This window comes from Onthophagus taurus, chromosome 7 (assembly GCF_036711975.1).
Source record: "Onthophagus taurus isolate NC chromosome 7, IU_Otau_3.0, whole genome shotgun sequence".
In the NCBI taxonomy this organism is placed as follows: Eukaryota; Metazoa; Arthropoda; class Insecta; order Coleoptera; family Scarabaeidae; genus Onthophagus; species Onthophagus taurus.
In genome coordinates, this window is record NC_091972.1 from 15,997,629 (window position 1) to 16,019,526 (window position 21,898).

The window sequence follows — 21,898 nt, forward strand, 5'->3', positions numbered from 1 at the left end:
AAAGCAATATGTCAAATAAATGGTCATCAATAAAAAGTATTTTTTCTAAACTCGCAGCATCAATAGTACATTTTTCAATCATAGTATGGCAAAACTATACTCGCAATGGATGATCAGCATTTTTTAATTCTTGTACTGTCGACAAATGGTATGTTCGTGTGGCACACGCCAAGCCGTACTTTTGGATATTCCGAACTGTTGATATCAACAGTATCATCAGTAACACCCTGTATAGTTTTCTGCTGCCACTCTCTAATCTTCTGTCAGGAGTGTCTAATCTTCTGTTAGCAGTATCTGGTCTTCATTAGCAATATTTAGTTTCCACCAGCAATCTAATCAGGTATAAAGAAAAAAGTAATGCATATTTTTTTTTTTTAAATATGGTTTTATTAGAAAGATTAACTGCCACGGCTGGCCCTACAGTACATCATCCAATCAACCCAATTTTCAGGTACTTTTTCGATTGCTTGTGTTGAATTTCATGAATAACGGCAACATCGATTTCGTGTTTCAAGGCGTCAATATTTTCTGGATGGTTAACGTGACTCTCAAATGCGACAATTTTGCTTATTGACATGGTCTCCGATGTGGAAATGGGCTTCATCTGAAAAGATGATTTTTTGGTAAAAATACTCATCTTTAGCCAAGCGATCTTCAGCAGATTGTGCGAACCGAAAACGCATCGAATGGTCATGAGGCTTCAATTCTGGGACTAATTGACTTTGTAAGCCTTCATACCGATGTCTTTATGCAAAATTTTCTTCAGAAAAGAGCGAGAAATGCTTAGTTCCTGAAAATGATAACGAGTTGATATTGGTGGATCTCATGAAGACTCTAAGTAACAGCAGCAATGTTTTCAAATTCCAAACATTAGCTGACCCACCTTGTATTAGTAGTGTCTAGTCTTTCCAGTCGGTTTTTTCTCTATATGGTTTCCATATTAATTGAATAATCCCCCAGTTGTCATTCCTATTTCTGCTTCCTATCTCAATTTCTATTATTATCAGTTTTTTCCAAACTCTCTTTTCTCTGTCTACCATCTTTCTTGTTTTTACAGCTTCCCTTCTTTCACCCTATATCATTTTTAGTCTCATCTCTCTTAATACTAGTCTATGTCTTCTCATTCTAGTCTCTGTTCAGTCTCCTTTTTCTGTTGCCAGACTTTCTCTGGTCTTCTTCTTGTTTCCATCTTCTCTGCCCATGTTCTTCTTGTCATTGTAATCTCTCCTTCTTCTAATTCTTGTATTAACAGTTTCTTTACTATTTCCCTATTTTCTATCATGTTTTTTCTTTCCACTGTGTCTTTCTAGTCCCCCTTTTTTCTTTCAAGCTACTTCTTTTTAGTACCTGCTCAGTTTCTTTCATCTGTTACTAATCTCCGCCTCATCTTTACAGTCTCTTTCCAACATCACTCCACTCTGTACAATCATCTTATCCTTATTTCAGTCGGTGCTGAGTCTTTGACTTTTATCTATTTATATCTATTTCACAGAACAAATAAAAGCAATAATAGAGGTTGAAGAATATGAGGTTTTAGCTTGAGAATATAAACTGCCCGGAATTCTAAAGATATGCATTTCTTACGATGGCATATTGATTACCAGCCCATACTTAGAAGATACACACCTACTTACTTAAATTACTGAAGGTTGGGTTGGGTTGGGATTTTGGCAACATACTTCTAAAAGTACTGATGATTTTAAATTAATAGCGAACACCACTTTGCATTCTAAGGATACAGATTATAAAAAATTGTCTAAACTTCTACACTGTATAACTTTATTGTTGATCTGGATACTGAAGAAGTAACAATCTACAACCTCATTCATGAGGATAATTTGAAATTATAGTCCTTTTTGAATTCAATTTTGTAGTTCTGCAAATTTTGGCAATTTATCAGTGCTATATAAAATTCAGAGAACATTCAATGTAACCCATACTAATTAATTCTTATTATATTTAATTTACATTTTTGCGATATATTTCAAAAATCTATAAAATTGCCGACAAAAGAAACTTATCTTAAACATTAAAATTTTTTTATAATTTCTTTAAACTCTTTCACAGAACAATGAATAAGCATTTCCCTCTTTTTTCCAATTCCATTCAAACTAATAACTTGTCATTTGCATTCCATTCCAGTCCAACAAACCTTTACGTCCCTTCCGAATGCCTGGATAAATAATTACATAAAATCTAAAGGTCATTCGAATTCCACTTTACGGAATAGTATTCGTAACATTATTATAAAATGACTGCGAGCGTACTCTTAAAAGACGTCATCAACGCGAAATGATGAATGGTTGGAATTTAAATTTTATCAGTTTACATAAAACATTTTCAATCCTACGTAAAATTTTTACGGTAAGAAAAGGAAAAGTTACAACACGTGCGTAATATAAAATCAAGGTGTTTATAAAAAAATCCTTCATACACAATTCTTTAAATTCAATTTGATTTCTCGAAAAGGTAAATGAATCGCGCGCAGCTCATTAAAAAAAACTTGCGGAATTCTCGCTTCGAACATATTTTAATAATTTCTACGTTCTTCCTAATATCATGACCATATCGTTTGAGAATTTTTATTTCTTTTTTCTTGCGGTAACAATTTACGCGTTTCTGGAATCCGAAACGATAAGCAACATTTCGTACTTTTTATAATTCCTTTCTGTCAGTTTTATCGAGTTACAATAAAAATAATTGTGTGGGTAGGAAATATTTTATGTAATAATAAAATTGAAACTTCAACCATTCATTATTTAATGCTGATCATGTCTTTTGATTACTTGGTAATATGACAATTATTCCGAGATTTTGATATCGTTATCTAGTATTACCAGCATATTTAAAGAATTTTTTTTTTCTGCCCAGTTTCTATCATCTCTTTCCAGCCTCTTTTTAGTCTCTAACTTGTATTACCAACTAGAAATGAGCAAATCTGCGATTTTGAAATCGCAATGAAAACTGCGACTGTGATTTTGGAATCGCAGTAACTGTAACCTGTGATTGCGATTTCTGTGACTATGATCTTTTTTTTATAATCGACAGCATGTTATTGATTACTGATGTAATGCAATAGTTCGAAACAAGTGGAAAACTCATTATTCTGTTATTCTTTGCTAATATATGTTAAAATTATATTTTTTCGCCTATCTGTCAGACGTAACACATGCACTAAGGCTCTCCTGCGCAACACATGCTAGGTGCAGAAACAAATATTTATTTTCTTTCCATCATTTCAATGCGTCTTTGTTGCTAGACACTCGTTCGCAATCTAAAAATTGCTGTACTTCTAATAACGACCATGGCGAGGTGTAGCACTGATTATGAAATCCAGAAATCACTTACTATGGATCTGAATAAATTTGCTGCTTGCTTTGAAGCGCACAACATAAAATTAAGTGCAAAAAAAACGAAAATTGTTAACTATCACTTATGCTCTGACCAGATCAAGGCGAGGTATCGGGATACTGAGGTTGCCAATGTTCAAGAGATTTCGTTTCTGGGAAATGGATCCTGGACTGCCTTGGACCAATCATATTGATTTCCTTGCTGGCAAGATTAGTCATTTCTCATATGCTATTCGGATTATTTCCAGATCAGCTGGCATTGAAGCAGCATTAAATGCCTATTATGCATATATTCATTCCTTGCTAAGATCTGTCTTTTGGGGCCGTGGTGTTAGTATAGATATAGTATAAATAGAATCTTCATACTACAGAAGAGGTGTGTAAGAGCAATCTTTGGTCTAAAAAATACAGATAGCTGTAGAAGTTACTTTAAAGACTATAAAATACCTACCTTGTATGGAATTTATATTCTGGAATGTGCCGTATTTGTTAGGAAGAATTACTTGAATGTTTCAAAAATATGAAATATCACATACTCGAGATACGCGCGGGAAGGTGAACTGCTATCTGGAGCCACCAAAAACGCACCTTACTAAGATTCAGATGACCAGAGTATCAAGATCTACAATCACATTTCGGAGGTTACAAGGATCCTGCCAGTTCCAAGATTCCGGAGAAGACTGAGAGCTATTGTCACGGAAAATCCGATGTATTTATGTATTATCGATGGATCCATTGATATGTTTTTCCAATTTAATGTTTGAATTCAATTTGTATTATATTACAATGTAATTATTACATTTATCTATTCAAAATCCTCCCAAAAATCGTCATCGTCCATATTTTGATTTCTGGCTTCATTTGATTTAAATACAACTTCTTTTTCTAGCCGCTCGGATTGCTAACTCGCCTGAAATCGTTTCAGCTACCAAAGAAATAACATTTTGTTTGGCAATTTCTGCATTTATTCTGCAGAGAAGCTATTAAGTATTCCTCTCCTGAAATATTTTTGGTCACGTTTTGGAAAGGTTTAAGGATATGAACCAATTGCTTAATAATATCTCGTTCCCCTATTATCAAGTGATGTTTTAGTTCCATATTAATTATGGACATAGTGGCTTTTACAGGTTCTTTTAAGACTGTTAACATTTCTAACATGTAAAATGTGGAGAATTTCATTAGGGGCGTCAATTGCTCTTCTATTACTACCTCTTAACACATTATCCAGTATTTGATGCATTTTATGGATGAAACATAAAATGCACAATATTTTTTCTTCTTGTACAAAATAATAATATACATCTCGAGTACTGAACGACTATCGAATGGGATGCCATATTTTGATCTGGAAACCAAGGAAGTTCAAGAAGTATTCCTCGGATTCGTCAAACTTGACGCTTTGGATGCGAAATGTATTGAAGATCTTGATCCGAACAAATGTGTTGGTTTAGGATTTGCAAGCAATCCTACGCAGAATATATAAAAAGCTTTGTGCTTTCATCAAAGGAAGGTAAATTGATACCAAATATTTCCAAGCTTTACGAAACAAGGTGGAGCGAGAAACACAAAAATATTAGTGTTTTTAATGAGAATTTTCCTATTATAATGGAGGCCTTTGAAACCTCGTCACGGGAAGAAAATAAGAATAAATAATGCGACTAGAAAAAATACTTATCAGCTCCATGCAGTAGCTTCTAGAGTTTCGTTTATTCTCAGCTTTATTTTGATAGCCAAATACTCGGCTATGATGGAACCTGTGGTAAACGTGCTCCAATCCGTAGCTTTGAATGCCGTTAAGGCATCCCAGCACATTAGCCGCCTTTTGGAATTTATAGAAAACCACCGTAACGGTCCAGAAAACGTCACAAATGGAATTATTAGAGACGCTACGATCGTTGCAGAAAAACTTGGACTGGGAGAAGACATTGCCCCGTATTGTTGAGAGACAACAACATCAAAACAACCACCCAGCAGCAAGCCCCTCAGAATTCTGACTGAGGTCTTTAATAGTACCATACTTAGAAAATACCCCGTCATTTTCCTTATGTAAATTACACCCAGCTCAAATGTTAGACATATCCCTTGAAGACCTCGTAGAAGCTGGTGAAGTCTTTTCCCAATTTTACAATTTATCAAATATCAACAACGAAATCGAACTATGGAAAAAACTATGGCAAGATAAACCTGACTCAAAAGAATTAAGTGTTGTGGATGTCATAAAAGATGTCGACATTTTTTTCCCTGAAACGAGAAAAGCCTTTAGAATTTTGGTCACTTTACCCTGCACGACATATACTATTGAATGATCTTTTAGCAGCTTGAGGACAATAAAAGCTGGCTTAGAAGCAGTATTGCAGAATGTCGTCTCAATGGTCTTACCATGATGAATGTGTATAGGAAGCATATTTTTGAAAACTTTGACGGTTTTATTAATAATCTGGTTGACCAATTCGCGAAGAAGCCACGAAAATTATGTTTTAAATAATTTGGTGTTATTTTTCAATTTTTTTGTCATGCCCCCCCTGGCCCACTGGCTGGCGACGCCCTTGTTGCTGTTTGATCATCTCTCAATAAAGTAATGAAAGAAGCTCAAAAAGTTGACATTGTAGCGGTTCCAAAAGATGAAGAATTTAACAATTTGTCAGCTTTAGTTTTGTGTTTACTGAATTTGATGAAATATGATACCAAACAAGATGAGGTTGTCATCTAAGCTGTCAAAAGGATTTTCTTTGAATAAATTTTTTTCTTATGGTTTCGATCAAAACTAGTCTTGATGCCATTTATAGACGATAAACTGCATTTGTGGGATAACTTAATTTCCTACAAACCTGCAAAAAAGTTAAATTTAATCCAATTAATTCATAATTATTTTCTGACTCACCAACATAGCTTTAATAATATTGCTCAACGTATTATTAATAAATAAATGATCAGAACAATCAGATTATGGCAAAATGAATCAAAATGACTCATATTCCAATAATTAATCATCGATTCATCAAAATTTATTGAAAATATAGGTGTAACAAACCGCATTTTGGGATTCGAAAGCGATTAAAAAAAAATAATAAAACGCAATACAGGCAGAACTTTGTAATTTAATTACGAAGTTGCGTCTTGAGAACCGAGGGTCCAGACTAAATACTACGTAGGCGGTTCTGGCAGGAATGTGCCGAGGTGGCAGTTAGAGTAGATGGAGCAGGGAAGAAATGAAGAAAAAATCGGGGAGTCGGTTACGGGATTGGAACAGAAAAGCATCGGGCGAAACCGGGAAATTAAAGTTTTTGTTGTGTTTTTAAATTCGAGTCGTGCGATTTGAACTTATAGCAATTTAGTTATAAAATTCGTTGAATTGGATTCTCTTTCTTCGATGAATATTTTACTTTAACAAACGGGTAAGCGTTATTAAAATCTTAAACTTCCGATTTCTCATTGAACCTGCTAACCACCTCGGCAAATTCCGTAATGATGTTGTTGAATAGCTTATGTCATGTAATTTTTACTTTTTAAAATCTTTGTCAGTTGTTTTTTTTTATATATATAATATAATACGTTCTTGTTCAAAAATAAAGCAAACTTATTCTTTAGCAGTGAAATTTCGTTTTCTTTCAATCTATTTTTATTCTTAATTTCAAATTACTGCCGTTCGCTTTCAAGTGAACGAATGCAGTGTGCCAAACCCTAACTCAGTCATTGCTAGCTATCAAGAAAACGGTAGTGCGTGGACAGTTGGGTACGCGAGCCGCTCCGTGGACCTAGCTAGGAAACCCACTACGGGAAACGAGAACTTCTCGAGAGCTAGTTTGTGACATAGGCAACCCAATTAACAAAATTTCCAATGTAATTCTTAATTCTTCAGTTTTCCAATAGATGTCGCGATTTGACCGAGTTTGACTTTGGTAAACACAAACAATTTATTACCATTCATCCGGTTTTTTTTATTACGAGTACTAATCTTTGTTATCGCGGTGATCAATTGCGCAGCACTTTCATAAAAGATCTTGTAAATCGACGAATTGATTCAATCGATTGAGAGCAGTACAAAACGATGTCGTGATCGAAATATTCGTTTCTTTGAAAAAAAAGCCTGCGAACATCGACCACTTGTAATATGGCGGACGAGCACAACAGTACCGACGAGTCAGATTCAGAGAGTCCAAGTGAATTGCACGGAATCCTTCAAAAGTGGACTAATTACATACATGGTTGGCAAGATAGATATATTGTATTGAAAAATGGTACTTTATCTTATTACAAAAGTGAACAGGAATTAGGTTATGGATGTAGGGGTGCCTTGTTATTGGCAAAGGCAACTATCAAGGTAGGCTATGGCTGTTTAATTTTCTTTTTTTTTTTTTGACATTTGTCTTTGACGTTTCTACAACAATAAAGACAAATAGAGTAGATCTATAAATATTATTTAAAATAATAATTTTATTTTTTTAGCCTCATGAATTCGATGAATGTCGTTTTGATGTTTCTGTTAATGATTGTGTTTGGTATTTAAGAACCGATAATCTTGAAACGAAGCAACTTTGGGTGGATGCTTTAGAATCATACAAGGTAATTATCTATTTAAATAAATTTAGTTATCTACATGAATACATAAATGATGTAATACTTATTAAAGCATTTTATGACATTGATTTTATTGTTGCAATTCTTTAATTTGGTTGATTATCAAATGACATAACCTTACTTTATTGTTGGTCAAATTGGTAACTAAGGCAATTTAAATTTGAAGGTTATTTAAATTAAAAGCATTTCAATGTAATGATTTAAATAAAATCGATTCAAAAACATACATAATTTGAATTCTTTGTCTAAAATAAAATAATTTTTGTGATAATATTTTTACAGGCTGAATCAGGTTATGGTACAGGTTCTGAAAACAGTTTAAAACGCCATGGCTCGAGTGTTAGTTTACAATCAAATTCGTTCAGTACAGCATCAACAAATAGTTTTAAGAAGACTGGAAGAAATTTGCGCGAAAAATTGGCCGAGTTAGATACCTTCAAAGATATTTTATCGGGACAAGTTGATGTGTTACAACAATTTTTTGATACCTGCGCTGATTCGGCTGAAAAAAATGGATTTAATGTTAATGCAGACATTGATAATGCCAAAAGTAAATTTAAAAAATATGATTTTAATCATAAATTAATTTATTTTGTGTAGAATCCTTGCCAGATATCGATTTTAAGGGAGAAGCAATTACGTTTAGGACTACCACAGCGGCTGTTTTAGATACTCTTGCCCATTGCGTTGATTTGGTGATGCAACGTGAAGAATCATGGCGGAAACGCCTTGAGAAAGAAACTGAAAGACGACGAAAAGCTGAAAGAGTTTCCAAAAGTTATTTTGAACAGTTGCAGAAAGTTAGAAATGTTCATCCTGGACCAGATTTAGAGGTAAAATTTTTATTTTATTGCTTTATTATCTAGTTCTAAAAGTAAAGAAATATACTATTTGTTTTGATAAGTTTATTTATTCACTAAATATGAAATTTTAATCTAATGGTTGTTGGTTTTGCATACTATGAGTCACCTATCAACTAAAAAATATCCTACCAAGTTGACTTATTAGATTTTGAATTCCTTGAAATGTCAATTTTTATAGATATCTTTTATAATTATAATTTTTTGATATGTCTTGTCATGTTTAATTTCGTTCTAAATGAGTTTGGGAATAGATTTTTTGTTAAAGTTAAGACAAAATTACGACAGAGCAATGTAAGTTTCTTTTTTATTCCTTATCTTATAAAATTTCACACTTTCTACTCTCATTTATTAACAATTACATTTCGTGTCTTATTAACAATTTCAATTAATTCTCGTTCTAATTAAAATTTACTACATATATTTTTTATATTATAACATTTTTCAGTTGAAGTTCTAAAGCGGAACAAAAATTTTTTAATTATCTGCTAGAAAGTAATAATAATTCCCCGTCTGTATATTCTAAAATGCATTAAATATATTTCAAATAATATAGATAAAAGTCCATGAATATCAAACCTGAATACACAACTACATTAAAGTTAAGTAGAATCCAATTGGCTCAATAGATCAATCAAGGAATTTTACACTTCTAAGATGGAGAACTATCTTAATCCATTATTTATTACACAGGCCTGGACCCAAAAAAATTTTTTGAAATTGAAAGGCGATCTTTATTGATTTTTGGGTGCTGAATTCGGGAAAAATAATGAAAAATTTCCATCACCCTTAGTTTTTTTAGCAAATTTAATTTTTTTTTTGGATGTCTCACAAATTTTAAGTTGAATTACGTCAGCATTACGCGTTTTCCTATTTCCTTTGATTATAATAAAAGGAAATAGGACAATCCTCCTAACAATTTGTGGTGAACTTGTCATTAAAAAACACCAGAGAAACATTACAGACTTTGTTAGGAAAATGTATTCCTACTCCTATTTCGCTGTGAGTCTTGAGGGCTCAATCATAGGCACCTCACAAACTGTGTTATATTTGTGTAGTCATCAGGTAAAAAAAATGATTCAAATTTGGCATTCTGATGGTGTGCAGGGAACCAAAAAATCACAGTGATGACTGTTATTTTTGCTACTATGATTTTAATCGCTATAACTCTAAGAATAAAATAGATATAGTGTACCAGAACCTTCCTCTGCAAGGTGATCTGTAGCTCATGGACCAGATGCGCTTGTACTTCAGCCTCCAGCAATACTAGGTGAGATGAGCTCTAGTGAATGAAGATGACTGATTTCCAAGATCCTTCAGATTATGCCACCTCACAACTTTTTGCTCAGTCTGAGCTTGATGATTTAGTGAGAGACTTGGGACTTACCAAGGAGAATGCTGAACTCTTGAGTTGTAAATTAAAAGAAAAAGCTACTGGATGCTGGAACATCTTTTTATCAGTACAGATTTAGAAATCGTTACTGTTGTGATGTTCCTGGTTTGGTTTAAAAGTTTGAAATTGAATACAAAACTGATAAATGGAGGTTTTTCATTGATTCTTCAAAAAGAAGCCTGAAGGCTGTAGTCTTGCATATGGTAACACATATGCTTCGTTTTCCTCTAAGGCATTCTGTATACTTCGAAGAAAATTACGAGAATTTGAAAGAGTTGCTAAATAAAATTAAATATACAGATCATAACTGGATAGTTTGTGGCGATCTGAAAGTTTTGTGCGTGACGCTTGGTTAATTTCATTTGTGAATGGGATTACAGAGCAAGGAATGAACAATGGACTAAAAACGTATGGCCAACTCAACAAACATTGGGACCAGGTGAAAAGAACGTTTTCCACAAAGCTTTAGTCGATCCTAGAAAAATTTATCTTCCCCTTCTTCACATCAAGTTGGGACTCATGAAACAATTCGTCTAAACATTACCCACCACTGGTGACTACTTTCAATACCTCTGCACACAGTCTCCACATTTGTCAGAGGCAAAACTAAAAGAAACTTGGGTAGTACCAGTGAAGAACAGGATGGCCGTTTTCATCAGGATATTAAGGTCATGGAGAGGAGATATCAGGGTAGTTGGAACGTCAGTATGATGGGTGACTACTGCTGGTCACTTCATCAAGGGAATCCAGGTGTTACTCACAAGAGGAAAAGTAACAGTCATATTCATACTGATTCATACTGGTGATGGGAAAAAACTGCTGTCATTTTCGGATTCAGCACCCTTCAAAACTGTTAGATCACTCTAAATAATCTAAAAAGTCTTCATGAAATTAATTTTTGTAGGTTATCTTAATTAGGAAGGCGTTATATTGACAAGGTTTTGATTTGTTATATGCCATCACGTTAAATAAAATAAAGATTCAATTCCATCCTTGTTTTCTTATCTTCTAAGTTACAATTACATTTGAAGCTCTTTTGGTTTTTCTAGGTGAGCATTTTCATTTAGTTTCTTGTCATTATGTCTGTTCCTCCGCCCTGCTTACTCTCGTTAGGGGCTTTACAAGACGCCTGCTACTGAATGAGATACTATTCGAGGGTTTTTATGAGATACTATGGCAGCGCCATTGGAGGTTGTATGGTCTTTTCAAAAATTCTTCTGTTAATATGTCTTGGATTATTCTATACTTTTATGAAATTTGTGAAATATACATGGTTGAAAAACACCCAGATGATACATTACACGATTAATATATACTTCTAGAATATATAACAGTGTGATACAAATATGTTTAAAAGAAATACAGGATGAGAAGAAAAGAAAAGATAATCAACAACGAATTTGGGATAAAAAACGAACATTTTATTCCAATTGTGATCTGTTATCCAGTGAATGCAACGATAGCTATATTATCAATAATTTTTCTAATATTGTTAAAAATACCAAACGTGGTCTAAGTATACAATGATATAAACATAGTTGCAATGTGTACATATTGAACGAATCTTTTTCATAAGTCCAGTAATATTGAAATATATTGAAAAAAAGAAAGACATTGTGAACATAATCTGAATGCAAATCGACGCTGGATATAAATAATACCATCATATATGTATTGTCCAGAAAGATAAAAGCTATGAAAAGCCACTTACATGCCGAAATAAAAAAAAATTTGTAAAACACCTATTATTCAATTTCAGCTTTGTCTTGAGTTTTTTGAAATAGGGTTAAGAACTAATTTTTTGAGATTCTTATATGCACAAAGTTTTTTTTTGAACAGTTCAGATACTTAGAAAGCTAGTCAATAGTTAGTAAAGCGGTTCAATACATAGTCATGATAAATAGATTGCAAATATTAATCACATAGTATGTAGTAATTTATCAAAAGCGCTTGAGTGTTGAACCATAACAATAATTTTCGGAAACTCTTGCATTAAGGATCTTACATGAGTGTTATTCAAGTTTTGTTTTTTTCACGGGTTGTGGAATAAGGTACGAATAGTTAGAGCTGTGAGAGGTTGTTCGCTGGGGCATCGATTTTGGGTCTATAAACCAGTTGTCATAAGCAGTTACAAAGACTATGCCTCTACGCGACCAATACCAATATTTGTGTGACATTGAAAACTATGTCGAACAATGCAATACAAATGATTGATGAATGGTGTGGTAGCAATGAAGGAGAAGAAGAAGTTGCATTGCTGATCAATGTAAAATATCTCAAACACCCTCAAAGATGGTACTGATAGCAGAAGAATATGTATCATGGAAGGAATGTCTGGAAGAATGAAAATTATTTACCAATTGTAATATCTCTGTATACTTTGTCTCTTGTACTATATGTTTGTGTTTACAGGTCGTTGAAAGTCAATGACATGCGCTTTTGTAGGCCACTCTGAATTATTTGGCTATACATTTATTTGAGTTACGTAAATGTTAATGATATTCAACCATTTTAATAATTATGATATATGAAAATTAAACTATCAAAGGCAACGCCACGCAGTGGCTTTCTCTGTTCTTCTAAATGAATTATTTGAATTACTTAGGGAAGTACAAGAAGTTTACAATGTATTATTAATTGACCATGTCATCATGCTTGCTAATCACCAAAACAGTGTACTTGGCGGCGTATGCCAGCGACATAAACATAATGAGCCGAACAGTAAGTGCGGCAGAGGGAGCGTATGGAATGCTGAAGGATGGTGCTGAAGCGGTGGGGCTTAGGATCAACATGGAGAAAACAAAGTTACTGCTACAGACGAGGAGCAACATTAGTATCGAGACAGCGATAAATGACAACAGAGAAGCGGTGCCTCACTTTATATACCTTGGTGTAGAATTATCTAGGCTGAGTACAGAGGAAGAAGAAGTCAAAAGGAGATTAATCCTGGCCGATAGAGTGTGTTTTGCATTGACAGGTTGTAAGCTATAGGAGTGAGGCATGGACGCTGACGCAAAAAGCGAATGTCTTCGAGAAAAGGATCTTGAGGAGAATATTTGGGCCAGTTTGGTAGGAGGATGGATGGAAATCAAGATACAACTGTGAGTTGTATGAGATTTATAAAGACCCGCCATTGGCACAGTTCGTCAGACTGTAACGCCTAAGATGGGCTAGCCACGTGATCAGAATGGGAGAAGAGAGAGAGCCAGGACTACTGATCGGTAAAAGAATGCAGGGAGTGAAACCGAGGGAGATTGAGATGGCGGAAGCAGTCGACCGGGACTCTAGGGAGATGGTCGGGAGTAGAAGTTGGAGGAGAGAGGCCAGGATACGGGCTGTAGAGCCATAGATGAATGAATGTCATCATGCCAATCATCAATATAACTGCGAGATAATATTACAATTAAAATTCCCGCTATTTTATTTCGCCAAACTTCTTTCATCTCACCATAACCTGTTATATTCTTTCTCACATACTGAAATTTCATTTGTTGATCTATTACTTGACCATCGATAATGTATGACTTCAGCACACAGTGTTCTTTAGATGTGGTCATACATTTTGTTTTTTCTGCGGAAATTTTCATGTTACATCTCCTCCCTGTTGTGTCAAAAATATGTGAAAGTCTTTGAAGATCATCTTCATTTTCTGCAAAGAGCACAGCATTATTATATTATTCAAATTTCTTCATCGCCTCTTCTATATCATCTACCACGTCTTACTTGTTTTATTATTTCGTCCATGACTATATTAAACAGTGGTGGACTTAAAGAATCACCAAGGATGCCACTGTTTATTGTTGTTTGTTAATTTACCGTTGACTCTTGATTGTATGTTACATTTCGCATATATCTTCTATTTTCTGTATTATATTGACTAATATATCTCTATTATAATTATTATAACAAGTGCGTTACAAGTTGAAGCATGATACAGTCAAATACTGTTTTAAGATCTATGAAATATAGATAGGCAAGTTTATTATACTCAATACTCTTTTCAACAACTTGACGCAGGATGAATACTGCATGAATGCATGATACTGCAAAGAAACATTTTTGTTGAGTCTTAACATTCTTGTTAACATATTTTTAGATTTTTTTATCAAACATTTTTATTTAATAGTTTTGTCAAAAATACTCCAAATTAATGAACTATTTAATTTTCAAAAAAATTACAACACTAAGTTCGAACTAAAATGTTATGTAACATTATTACAATTTAAAAACCTCAAACTATTCTTAATGAACCATTATTATTACGAAATAAAGTGAACTTCTTTTTTATTATAAATAATTCATAGCACATCAATTCTGCGCACCCTCCCTCCTTTAATTTTAAAATTGTCTCGTAACAGTCCTCCTTTACAACATCAAAAACCATCGACATAAAAAAAAAAGAAAATTCACTTGCCTATGAAGCGTATTTTATTTTATTTTTTTTTGTGTGGAGTTTATCGGGGTAAATCGTGACTGGACTTATCAAAGAGTTCTTTATAAAAGTGGAGGAGGAGGTTATAAAGCGCGTCCAAATTAGAACGAGCGCGACAACTTAACCAGACCCACATCGACGAATAAAATCGTTAGTCGCGTTTTGAGTTCGTTTAGAAACGTGTCGATCAGAATTCATTAAATATAAAGTTTTTAAAGTCCCAAAAAAATAAAAAACTAACATTTTCACTTTGTTTTTGTGGAATATTTTAATTTAAAACGGTTAAACTAAAAGCTTTTATTAAATAACTTCAGTTAAAGAATTTAATTTGAAGACTTTTTAAGCAAAGTGAAATGACAGCAGAAATTTGTACCTCAAAGTTTTCAAAGTTGATTAAAAAAGTTTTTAAAGTGAGTATTATTTAAATTAGATGTTGTAAATTAATTAAGCAATGATTTTCTTATCAGTTTTTATGTCTGGGTGAATACAAAGATCAATACAAATAAAAAAATATGTATATAGGAAAAAAATTAATCGATGTTTTCTACTTTTTTAATGTTATTTTAAAATTGAAAATCTTTATTTAACGTTTTATATTGCTCAAATTTAACAGTTAACACTATAAGATTGGTATCAATTTTTAAACATTTTTGCTTGTTATAAATACATTTTAATATGTTTATATTTTCTCTTTGTTTTGTGTTAACTCGTATTTTTTTCGGTTTTAACATTTGAATACAATCCCAGAAATCAATTAAAACTGTTTAACGTTACCATACTAACAAGTTTAATAACATTTTTAAAAGTTAGTACTCATTGTTGTTTGTTTTTTCAACTACTCGCTCAGTACTTTTTAGGAATAATGCGTTAATTTCAAATGCCTTGGCGTTAACGCTAATTCGAAGCACGTACCATAAAAGGCACTCGATTTCGATTAAATTTAGAGCTCATTGTTGTTGTTTTTACGCTAAGGTTAATTAACTCCAAATTCCTTTTTGAAAAATTAAACTGATTTAATTCTCTAACTGTGTTCCTTAAAAAGAATTAGTAAGGACACAAAAATTGTGAATTTGAAATAATCAGTTTATTACTCATTATTATTTTTAAGACTTTTTGGAAATGTTGTTACTATTCATGTTTGAATGAATCATGTTAAGATACCATTGCATTTACGTGTTTTTTTTATAATTTATAAGGAACTTGTTATGTTATGTTAATCATCATTGCTAAAAACATTTCATTAATGATAAGTAAATAGCTACAATCTCTTGTAATATAAGAATAAACTCTATGGGTTAAATCCATAATACATAGTCTAAGAAAAAAAATTACACAAAGATTAAAATAAGCCTTTTTTTTGTTAATTTTATTTTAGGAAGGACCTCATAGTGTAATAGCAGATGATGAATTTTATGATGCCGTTGAAAGCGGTTTGGATAAAATTGAGGAAGAGCAAGATTTCCGAGAACGTCTTAAAACAGGAAGGGCAGTCCCCCCATCTCCTCCACCAACAGTTTCGCCAGCTGCTCATCATCGGCTCTGGTGCGAAATCGACCAATTAACAAGGCAAGAAGTTGCGATGGCAAAACTAGGTGTAGGGGAATGTGGCGGACCTGGATGGCAATTATTCGCCGAAGATGGTGAAATGCGTATGTACAGACGCGAAGAGGAAGTGGATGGGATGGTTGTTGATCCTCTAAAAGCGGTTCATGTGGTTAAAGGGTTTACCGGTCGGGAAATTTGTCATTATTTTTTTAGTCCCCAATATAGATATGAATGGGAAAGTAAGTTATTATTAAAAAAATATTTTTTTTTGTTATAAATATTTTTTATTTAGCTACATTAGAGCATATGCAAGTTGTTGAAACGATAGCGGACGATACTTTAATATTTTTGCAAACGCACAAAAGAATTTGGCCGGCTAGTCAAAGAGATTGTTTGTTTTGGTCGCATTTAAGGATGATGCCCAATGATCAGGACTCGGAAGGACCATGTGTGTGGGCTGTTGTTAATCATTCGACTGAATTACCTGATTTTCCGGTAAGTTTGATGGACCAAAGTATAATATTTTTTGATAAAAAAATCATTAAATATCTTTTTTTGTACATTCTTTGTCGCAGGACTTGAATTATTCATGAGAATAAAATTATCAAATTAATTATTAAATATTAATGTTTCATCAATTTCTTTTTATTAGGCCAACACAGGAAAGTGTTTACGATTAACTGTAACAGTAACACTTCTTGCCCAAACACGGATAGATCCTCCAAAGGATGGTTCGCCAATTACAAGAGATAATATTTCTTGTAAAATTACATATTGTTCTCAAGGTAATTTATATTGACTTTAAATTTTTTTGATTAAAATTTATCTTTTATAACAATTTAGTAAATCCTGGTGGGTGGGCACCAGCTTCTGTATTAAGAGCAGTGTACAAAAGAGAATATCCAAAGTTTTTGAAACGATTCACGGCGTACGTCATAAATCAGACTAAAAATAAGCCGATAATGTTTTAGCAGTAAGGTCAGGGTTTAAGTGATAATTAAAAAAAGAAGGTTTTTTATATTCACTGTTTTTTTTTTATTTTTAATTTTTTGACTATTAATTAGCTGTGGTTAAACACCCTTCCAAACGTTACTACTGTTTTATTTTATTTTTTTATTATATTAATATATATTATATATTATTATTAAAAAACATGCTACAAGTTTTTAAGGAAAATTGTTTGATTATTCAAAAATATGCGAATTATCTCCGTCCTTTTTGTTATTTCTTTTTAAATTTTTATTGATTTTTTTTAATGATTTATAAGTAACCACGAAAACTACCTCAGTTCTCTATAAAAATAATCGACATCGAATTTTTATTTCACAAAAAAAAAATTGTTTTGGTCATCAAGAAAATTAGATAATTAAAATTAATTATTAAAAATAAAAAAATAAACTATATTTAAAAGGGCCTTAATGTGTGATGTTATTAAAAAATTAGTTAATTTATCTAATAAAAAATATATATGCAATGTTTGTGCAATGTTGTTTAAGCTTTTAAAATTTTAAAGTATTAATTCTTGAGCACCAATTATTACTAAAATAATTGAAGCCCTTGGTGTAAAAAGATTTAAATTTATATTTTTATCATCCCATCTTTGTTTATTAAACAATCTTAAATGGAAGACCATTAGAAATTGTTTATTAAGTTATGTAAATCAGATTATGTTTAATTAAGATTTTACAATTATTGAAGTTTTCGAAATTTAATATTCTCTTGTTTCCTATGAGATATTACCTCCTTAACGTCTAGATGAACTTAATGTTTTTGATTAGTAAGAATTTACATTCTGTTGTTATTAAAATTGTCACTATTAAATTTTTGGTCCTCTACTCAATGGTACATTTTATTTTGATATTCACACAGAAACGCATACGCTTGGCGAACGTAGCCACCGTGGCGGAGAGGAACTCGACGTCAAGATCGTCCCATGCCTTCTAAAGGGCTGCAGACTGTCGAGATTCTTGTAGGGAGTAGCACAGATCTTGCTCTTAATGACCGACCTCACGTAAAAATCGAGGAAGTCCTGTTGGAATGTCCTTTGAAATGAGACTGACTCCAAGGAAGTACTTCCTTCATCAGAATCGCATCAAGGTATTTCTGGGAGTTGATCTTGACCCCTTGATTGATCCATAAAAATCAGAGATGTCTTCCCAGTCGAAGTCACTCTGGTCCAAACCATTATGTATCTGCAGAAAGATCATTGATTGTCTGAAATAATAATATGGATCTTGTCGTCTTCCTCAAGTTGATAATTGATTGAATTATAAAAGTTGTGAGACCAAAAGCAGGATAATCAACAGATAACGAAGTAGCAACAAGATAGCGGACAATGACGATGATTTGCAACGATTAGTCCATCAGTTCAACATCAGTGGCAAACGACATAATATGAAGATATGAAAACAAAAACCTAATTGTATCGTGATAATTAAAGAATCAACACGTAAGATACAAATGGACGATGCAATAATAGAACAGGTGATGCGCTATAAATACTTTGATGTTGACATAAGGAGTAACCAGAATATTGTCGAAAACACAAGAACCCAAACTGTAAGAGCAATATTTAAAGCATATACAAGGTCATCCACGACGACCGTCCATTACAACTATATAGAGAATCAACAAATGAAGTGGGGGTTTGAAAATTTGTGTACTTATAATGTTGCTACGATCTCTTTAACTAAAATATGTTCATTTTCTGATTACTTGTAGTTACACCGGAAGTGGTGTCAATTTTCATATTTCAAATGGAACACCCTGTATTTTATTACATTTTTGAAACCTTTGTTCAATTTTAGGCTAATTATATGTTATATACCCTATAACTAAGTTGAGTCATTTTAGAGATATTAATTTTTTTTAAATAATTTAATTATCGTCGTGGATGACTTTGTATAAAATCGGTGTTGATATCGAAACTAAAACAGAAACGAAAAGAACAAAGCAGAAAGCAAAGGCAACTGAAATGAAGGTGCACAGAAAGATATTGGACGTGACACTGAGAAATAGATAAACTAGTAAATGAATCAGGAAAAAATGTAATGTACATACAAGTCGTGGTCAAGTGATATTATTAGACAAGAAAAAGGAAATGGAAGGAGCAAATAGAGAGAATGGATGAGGACCCAAAGAGATGCATCTAAAGTTGGTTATCGTCGTCTGCATAATGAAAAGATGCAAGACAAACAGGGACTATGCCTAGTCGAACAAAGAAGAAGATTGATGTTGTTGCATGTTTTATTTGGTTGTTTTTGGAGGCGGTCAGTAATATTGTGCATTCGAGTCAAAATTATAGTCTAATTATTATATAATATCATCTTTAGTTTCGCTTTCAATTTCCAAGTTTACCAAATTGGCTTCTTATATTTCTGCCTAAAATTTTAATCGATTTTTTTCCTCTTCCCAAAACAACATGATAGTTATAGATGAAAATGGAAATCAAACCTGACTAAAACTGAACACATGTTCAAATAAAACTGTTTTGGTTTATGACACATACTATTTATAAATAATGGTTATAAAGAAGCAGCTATATATAAATTGTCGAATTTAATTCATTTCTCAGTGTCAATATTGTATCTCTTGCCTCCTTCCTGTTCAGAAATAATGAGCAATTGTGGTTATCTATCTCGTCAACCACATCTTTCAAGGTCTTCATACTTTAGGGACTAGCTCTGTTTTTTCATTTCTCCTGTTCATATTTTTTCTTCCCACTTCTGTTCCTATAGATAACAATCCATAGGAATGACAACATCCAACTTTCATGTCAAAAAGATTATGTGGTCTTTTTGCGAGTCGCCTGGTGCCTGGTTTTTGTGTTTGGATTTTCTCTGCCAATCTTTCCTCACCCATTCTTTCAACATGATCCCTCTAGTATTTTCTCTTCGATCTTGTCCATCTGACCACATCCTGTACCTCGCACATTTCGCGGATTTCTCGTTTATTGCCCTGTTTCGCAGGCTTAAGCCTGTAATAGTCTTAGCGTTCTCATCTCTGTGACTCACATGCCTTGTTTGGTTGTTATTGGCTTAGCTGCGTATGTTAGCAATGGTCATACACAGGTTTTAGAGATCTTTAATTTGCTTTTTACCGTCATGTGTTAGTTTCACCATATGATGTCCCGTAGGCAACCAGATATTACTGTGGCTTTGGTTGCTTGTGGTTTCATCTTTCAAGATGTCACAAGCAATTTAGCCACAAAAGTATCAAATGTCAAATATTTTATAATTAAATGGTAATAACTCAAAACCCGCTGCATTCTTGACTACAAAGTTCGCGTTTCCCAATATAAGATATAACTTTCATTCAGTTTCATCAGTTTCTAACATAACTTTCGAATCGGGTTCGTTCTTACGAAATGATTCCTAAACATAATCTTATTAATCATCAGATACAACCTTAAACCCATACACATAAGATGGATTTCAACAAATAAAGCATAAAGCGAGGTTGAGGTATCTCCATATTATCTAAGGTGATTTAGGTAGTACTAGTAGTTTTTTTATTTCTGAATGTTTTTGTTCTCTAAAAAAAAATTGTTTCTATTTACACCAAGGGCTTTAATTTGACTTGCAAAATTGTTTTTATAAAGTGTTACAATTGAATTAAAATATTTAATTGTAGCAATTTGTAAATAGTTTGGAATATTAAAATCAAAAATTACAATTGAATATGATTTTATAAAAATAAAAAGAATATTGATGTTGACTTCACGAAATGTTTTTTTTATTTAAATGATATGTGTAAATAAAAGAATATATCTATATAAAGAAAGAAATTAATTAATTATGTATATGTACGCTACCGTCCAGAAATATTTGAACCAAAAAAAATTAAATAAAAGTAAAAGAAATTATTATTTATAGTAAAAATGATAAATAAAAGTTGTTCAAATATAAATAGGGGGTAGTTTGTGTGTAGATTTTCGTTTTGGTTCGTAAAAACCAAAAAACCTATATCTTTTAAAAAAAATAATGAGGGATATAAAAAATGAGAATTTTTGATATTGCTTGTAGATGTTGTAAAAATCATTTTGATAATAAAAACTATTATTTACATTTATTGTTATGAATTTGCTACAAAAACCATAACTATTTATTTATCCAGTTGAAATTTGATACAAATTTTAATTTCCATTAAATTATTTTTATTGTTGAAACTTTCGATAATAAATTTAATAATTATTTAAAATTTTCTAATGTATTCCTTCTAATGGCGTAAACGTCTTGTATTGATACAACTTATTATCTCCATATCCATACAAAAGTCTTCCTACACCATTTTTATCGTAATAAGGGTATCTATATTTCGGTCTAAAAAAGCAAATTAATTTTTTTTTAAATTTTCTAATCATAATAAATTTACCTTTCAAAATATTGAAAATTAGGTGCTTTTGGCGTTAAAGTTGCAACCGCAAATTGCACAACAACCATAAAAGCAACCTAAAAAATGTTTTTTAAGCAAAATAAGCCAATATTGATTTATTTACTACACAAACTCACCAAATATATTAAAAATTTCATTATTTCTTTTTGAACTTTTACACAGTACTTTTACTTTCACTGGAGTCAATTTCAATACTAACGGCCTGAACTTGACGTAAGATTACGTTTTAGTTTGAAAGAGAAAGTTTTTTAGTTCTCCCTCCAGCAAAAAATAGAAAGTCAATGCCATATTAAGTTCTTGAGTATGCATTTTTATATTTATTTATTTCTATAATAAACTTAATTTA

General features: G+C 32.4%; 2 protein-coding genes and 1 long non-coding RNA gene across 5 annotated transcripts; 1 reads left to right on the forward strand and 2 right to left on the reverse strand.

The window, feature by feature from the left end:
* Positions 1-1,762: 1,762 nt before the first annotated feature.
* On the reverse strand, positions 1,763-6,170 carry LOC111419843 (uncharacterized). The gene is made up of 2 exons (XR_002707022.2): positions 3,802-6,170; positions 1,763-3,748 (listed from the first exon to the last, which is right to left on the reverse strand). It is a non-coding gene; the product is annotated as an uncharacterized lncRNA (long non-coding RNA).
* A 1,080-nt stretch (positions 6,171-7,250) lies between these two features.
* On the forward strand, positions 7,251-21,224 carry LOC111419869 (ceramide transfer protein). Of its 3 annotated transcripts, XM_023052753.2 has the most exons (8): positions 7,251-7,671; positions 7,797-7,913; positions 8,211-8,478; positions 8,529-8,761; positions 15,989-16,397; positions 16,451-16,653; positions 16,811-16,943; positions 17,002-21,224. In XM_023052753.2, exons 1-8 carry the CDS (start codon positions 7,462-7,464, stop codon positions 17,127-17,129), a joined length of 1,701 nt encoding a protein of 566 aa, XP_022908521.2. In that variant the 5' UTR covers positions 7,251-7,461; the 3' UTR covers positions 17,130-21,224. The 3 variants fall into 3 exon arrangements, with proteins under 3 accessions (XP_022908521.2, XP_022908529.1, XP_022908536.1); XM_023052761.2 differs by lacking the exons at positions 7,251-7,671; positions 7,797-7,913; positions 8,211-8,478; positions 8,529-8,761 and adding an exon at positions 8,978-9,082; XM_023052768.2 differs by lacking the exons at positions 7,251-7,671; positions 7,797-7,913; positions 8,211-8,478; positions 8,529-8,761 and adding an exon at positions 14,761-15,023.
* Positions 21,211-21,777, reverse strand: LOC111419933 (uncharacterized). The gene is made up of 3 exons (XM_023052823.2): positions 21,669-21,777; positions 21,532-21,608; positions 21,211-21,479 (listed from the first exon to the last, which is right to left on the reverse strand). The coding sequence occupies exons 1-3, from the start codon at positions 21,687-21,689 to the stop codon at positions 21,362-21,364; spliced, it is 216 nt and encodes a 71-aa protein (XP_022908591.1). The 5' UTR covers positions 21,690-21,777; the 3' UTR covers positions 21,211-21,361.
* Between the last annotated feature and the right edge of the window lie 121 nt (positions 21,778-21,898).

Excerpts from the sequence above, each read along its gene's own strand:
- LOC111419869 (XM_023052753.2), top strand. The coding sequence starts at position 7,462 with ATGGCGGACGAGCACAACAGTACCGACGAGTCAGATTCAGAGAGTCCA. Across the intron at positions 16,398-16,450 it reads ATATAGATATGAATGGGAAA|CTACATTAGAGCATATGCAA; the intron begins GTAAGTTATTAT and ends TTTTTTATTTAG. Across the intron at positions 16,654-16,810 it reads CTGAATTACCTGATTTTCCG|GCCAACACAGGAAAGTGTTT; the intron begins GTAAGTTTGATG and ends TCTTTTTATTAG.
- LOC111419933 (XM_023052823.2), bottom strand. The coding sequence starts at position 21,689 with ATGAAATTTTTAATATATTTG. Across the intron at positions 21,609-21,668 it reads TGAAATTTTTAATATATTTG|GTTGCTTTTATGGTTGTTGT; the intron begins GTGAGTTTGTGT and ends AACATTTTTTAG. Across the intron at positions 21,480-21,531 it reads AATTTTCAATATTTTGAAAG|ACCGAAATATAGATACCCTT; the intron begins GTAAATTTATTA and ends TTGCTTTTTTAG.